At 33.8% G+C, this 5,522-nt stretch overlaps 1 protein-coding gene across 1 annotated transcript; it reads right to left on the bottom strand.

Annotated features, from left to right (window-relative positions):
* Positions 1-485: 485 nt before the first annotated feature.
* On the bottom strand, positions 486-4,694 carry LOC109102653. Its single transcript, XM_042748952.1, has 3 exons — positions 4,685-4,694; positions 1,880-2,194; positions 486-865 (listed from the first exon to the last, which is right to left on the bottom strand). Exons 1-3 carry the CDS (start codon positions 4,692-4,694, stop codon positions 486-488), a joined length of 705 nt encoding a protein of 234 aa, XP_042604886.1.
* Between the last annotated feature and the right edge of the window lie 828 nt (positions 4,695-5,522).

The raw sequence follows: 5,522 nt of genomic DNA, 5'->3' as shown, positions 1-5,522 counted from the left end.
CGAGGCTTCATGAGAGCGCGTGATTAGGAAACTTTTAGTCAGCAGACTGAAGTGTCTGATGTGTGGGTTGGAATCAGAGAGGTCGATGTCGATCGCCTGTTTGTAAGGTATTTTGGATTGTAAAATACTAAAAGTTGAACAAGCAGCAAAAAATAGTTTTGTATTAAACAGAACTAATAAATGAGTTCAAGAGAAATAAGCTACAGTAGAGCGTTCGCTCAGTTTGTGATGATAAACAAAAGCCATGGCATAGAAAGTAAAGGGTGGGGTTTGGGGGGGGGAGGGTTTGGATGCATGATAAATAAATCCTCAATTCCTCCATTCAGTGTGTAGTTCAGTAAATGTGTTTTTGAAGGATTTCTCTCTCTATATGTGATATGTTAAAATACAGGTAATAGAAAAAACACCTGAATGTCACAGCAAAAATATCACTAAACACATTAATGATGTTAATATTACAAGGATCGCTTTCAAACATTATTGACTCACATGAACGCAGCGATGAAGATCTTGTTATTGCTGCTGCGGCGTGAGTGGTCCCAGTTGATCAGTAGATCATAAAGTCCAGAGTCTGTGGTTCTGATGTCTCTGATGGTCAGAGAACCAGTCTGATGATCCAGCTCCAGTCTGTCTCTGAATCTCTCTTTACACTCATCCTTTGTACAGATAAAACTTCGAACTCCTAAGAAAGGTTCATATTCTATGATTCCAGCTATTGCAGTTTGATTAAAATACCATTTAATCTGTTTTCTTGGTTTAATTCGAATACTAATCATTTGTTTTTGGTTCATTTGAACACCAGTGTGTAGAGTGACTGAATCTCCCTCCATCACTGACACTCCGTCTGTATCAAAACTGAAAAAACCTGAAGAAGAAATCAACAGTTAATTGTAAGTCAGACAATATTATATAATAGGAAAATGCTGTGAAAATATTTTTCTACAGATTGTTGTGACAGCAGAAGAACATCATTAATTCTCACATTCACTCATCAGACATACACAAGTCTCACATTTGATCTTGAACATCTTAATGAACATCATACAACACATGGACATTAATATTACACATAATAATACTTTAGGAAAATGTGTTAAATGATCTGGAGAGTGGAAGTAGACAGGGCTGCTGTCTAATGCTCTGTCCAGATACACACACTTGCAGTCCTGGCCTGGTCTAAGTGTATCTGATCATGCATCATGTTCTGGAAATAAATCCAGAGACTTTTTGCTGAGATCTCAGAGAGGTCACGGAAACCTTTCCAAATTCAAGTTAATTACTAATAATAATTAGATATATAATGTAATGTTGTAGTGCAAAGATTAGTTTATTTAACAGATTGTTATCACTTAATTAGATTAAATTTGTCATCTGTTAAGGGACTACTGAAGCAGACATAATAGAAGTTTGATTTTTAAAATGCAAAAAAAAAAAAAAAAGAGCAAAGCTCTGTAACATTTCATTTTTATTACTACAGTACCTTGGTGTCCCATCAGTAATGAAAGGTTGTATACACACTTGTTCTCATCATGCTCTCTTGAACACTTGGGCCAAATACAGGAAATACATCATATAAGTAATCAAGTAGTCAAATGCAAAGAGCGCAAGAGTGGGTGTCTGGACAGGGCATTAGTCCCTCTATATAAAACCACTGGCCCAATGTGTTAGACAACTGATGCTTACAGGGGTAGAAAATAATTCATAACCGCAAACAAACAAGAATCTTTGACAAAATTATGAGGTCAATTGAGAAGCAAAATGGCTAAAATGCTTGAGAGTAAAAATAACCAAAAGCCAGAAGACGAAGAGAGACTTTCTCCAAATACATTAATGATGAGATTTAAATGTACATTACATGCTTTTAAACATAATGACTTACCACGAACAACAACAGAGTAGGATCTAGTAGAGAGAATGCTCTTAGAGTTGGTCGTTATATGATAATCTCCAGAGTCTGTTACTGTGGTGTTTGTGATGGTCAGAGATCCATTTTCATACACTTTCAGTCTGTCTCCGAGTTCCTTATTACCAAATGTACACTTAAGATAATCACATCTACCGATGAGATATCTGATGCCATCATGATTCATCCTAATCTCCTGATCTTCTTCTGTTTTTCTCTTATCATGTTTTAGAGTGAATGAATCTCCCTCCGTCACAAAGAATGTGTCTGTATCAACAGACATAGCGTTACCTGGAGAAGAAATGAACAGTTAATTATAAGACAAACAAAACTGCACAACAGGAAAGTGCTGTGAAAATGTGTTTCTACAGATCATGAACAGTATGAGTAGTGTGATATTTTGTTTCTACAGATCATGAACAGTAATGCATTCTGATAAAACAAAATACGTGACAAAATATTATTGCTTCGCAGTCTATTTTAAACATGCGTTTAATTTGGAATTAATTTTAAAGAAAATATTTAATATTGCTTTGTGTTTTATAAGTTGTGAAAGTAATTAATTTTAATACGTTTATTGAACTGTACGATTTTTTATGTTGTTTTTTAAAGAATTCTCTTGTGATATTTTTAAAATTTATTTTAATTTTTTTCTATTGGAATATATTTTAAAATGTTACAGTAAAAACTTTAACATTTTCTATTTGAATTTCATCTATGTATATATACAGTGTCACATGATCTTCAGAAATCACTCTAATATGCTGATTTGCTGTTCAAGAAACATTTTTTTTATTAATATTATTATTATCATTATCATAATTTAAAACAAGTACAGTAAATGTAATTTTTTTTCAGGATTCTTTGATGAATAGAAAGCTCAGCATTTATCTGAAATAAGCTTTCTTGTTACATTTATACAATTATAAATTAAAAATTATTTCTTTTATTTAGTAAGGATCTTTTAAATTGATCAGCAGATGACGAGAAATACATTTATTTTACTTCACTCTTGTTTCATTACTGATGAATCAGCATTTGATCGATGCTCTTGAATGAATTATTAATTCTATTGACAAACACATTTTTTAAGTCACTTGTCTTCACTTAGTGGCTTAAACAATGCCATCGACACAAACGCTATTTTGAAGCGCAGTTACTTTCAGAAGGGTATTGCTCTATTTATATCAGTGTTTACAGTATGTCTGAACTATAAAACTGATTTTGAGACATTTCCGTGATAATCGCCATGAATGACTGCAGGAACAGTGTAGGTTCGAAAAGACAGTTTGTGAAGAGATGTTTCTTAAGCAAACATGGTAGCTTCTCTCTCTGTGTCAGCAGCAGTGTGAACACTGAATTTGGATGATCCGATCCGGTGGGTGTCAAAGGTTTAATAGACTCTGGGAATCGTTGTCATTTAGAAATGAGATTGCATGGGTGTCTGAATCGAGATCGTGATCTTTTAACGATTATTCGTGCAGCTCTAATACATACATAATACATTCACATGCAAACAGAGAGCAGAAAAACATCACTAATTTAAACTTTGTCTACCAATGACATTTTGTCAGAGAATCAGCCTCGGAAATCTTCAATAATTCTTTAACGATTTAGCACAATGACATGAAACATACTGTGTTGTAATTGCTTTCAAATGTAGAAGAGAACACATATTGTGTTTTATTGGTTTTAATCTGCCTTAAGGTATTGTAACTGATAGACCTTATAATGTGAGGGAGGAGTGCAGGATAGGGACCACCATCTGCAAAGTGCAAAACCAAGAGCAGCACAATTATCCCATCAAAAAGATCCATCTAAATGTTTGACTGTGAAATGAAGAATAGTTTTAAATCTAAACTGGGGTTGAAACTGAGTTATTTATTCCATAAAAGAACATTTAGATGAAGTCATTTACTCCTACAGAACCTATAGCAGTACAGCCTGCTATTGGAGCCGGAACAATTGAGAAAAAGCTTGTGTGTTATTTACAAAAGATAGTAGCAGTTTGTTCGCATCCCCTAGATAAAGATGATTGTACTTAGTCTTTGACTATCTGAGCCATCCAAAAATTTAAATAAATTGAACCAGAACCCCTACCTGATATGGTAATGGAATGGTGTAGCCCTTTTGTTACTGCAGCAGTCAATACTACAACCATCTTTTTACGAACTCACAATGTCCAGAATCATCCATTGAATTAAATTTGAATCCTGTTGAATAATCTTATCATTAAAACATACAGTATTCCATCTCAACTTCAATGGGTGTGTGTTTACTGGTTTCTAGAAGAACATTTTGATGGTGGTTTTAGCCACAGAACTATAACAGAAAACATACTATTGAAAATGACACCAATACGTAATTTAGTTTCAAATAAATACAATCTTCTATCTCAGCTACAAAGGCTGTGTCTTGTTACAGATTTCTTGTGGTTTATTTTGAAGTAAATACAATCTTCTATCTCAGCTACGAAGTCATGCTATTGACTTTCAAAAATCAAATGCAAAGCCTTCCAAAGAGACTCCGAAGTCATGCTATTGACTTTCAAAAATCAAATGCGAAGCCTTCCAAAGATGACATTCAAAGTTATAAATTCTTTTAAAACCAATAAAGTCTTCTATTTCAACTTCAAAAAGTGTGTCTTCTTACCTGGGCCTAAAATAACATTTCCGTGCAGGTTTTACTCTCATTTGTTATTCAGGATACATGCTATTGATTTAAATTCAAATCTGTTGATAAAATCTAATTTAAAATGCATAAAGTGTTCTTTTCTCTCACCTGAATGCATCTTAATGTTTCATCCCCAGAATGATTTCTTGATGGTCTGTCTCCATGAAACTGAAGAAGGAGAAAACATATATTTATTTTAAATACCCCAAAACCTAATGGAGACCATATCAGTTTCAAAATAAATATTAATTCTTCATCCCAAATGCCGGTCCACCAGACGGAATAAAATGAGGATTTTTGCAGTAAAGTTTTGTTTGAGCCCAAAAGTATCAGCCCACCATCTATCTCCAATGGGAACGCGCTTTCGGCGAAAGCCTCCAAGAAGAGGCTCAGAGTTACTTTGCCCTAGAGGAATGTCCTGCAGAAGTGAATCTCGAATGTTCAATATATCTGTGTTATAAATTTTTTTTGAACTACAGCCCTGTTTCAAATTTCAAACAACCAGCCCTGATTTCTAAATGAACATTTCAATTCAGGTTTTACTCTCATATGTAATTCAGAACACATGCTATTGAATTAAACAGTAGGTTTCTTGAAGCATCTCGTGGTCACAGTTCTTCTGGATTTCAGCTCCTCTCTCAGTTTGTATAAGCCGCTCCAGACAAACTGATGATGATCATATCAGATCTCTGTGTGGAGCACTGGCTGCTGTCAGACAGAAATCTCACAAGATTATTACAATTAATGGCAAAATGAATGTTTGGAAATGTAAACTTATATTTCTTACTGACACACTACATCAAAAGATTTTCACCATTTTCAGCATGTGATAATTTTGACCACCACAGCATATTATATATGAAATGCTAATCCAAAAAAAAAAAAAAAAAAAAAAAAAAAACAGCCCATATATATTGTATATTAGTTTATTGACATATAGTACATT

The sequence above is a fragment of the Cyprinus carpio genome, chromosome B22 (genome assembly GCF_018340385.1).
Source record: "Cyprinus carpio isolate SPL01 chromosome B22, ASM1834038v1, whole genome shotgun sequence".
Lineage (NCBI taxonomy): Eukaryota > Metazoa > Chordata > Actinopteri > Cypriniformes > Cyprinidae > Cyprinus > Cyprinus carpio.
Note: the sequence above shows the minus strand (reverse complement) of the source record. Positions and strands in the feature narration are given on the sequence as shown.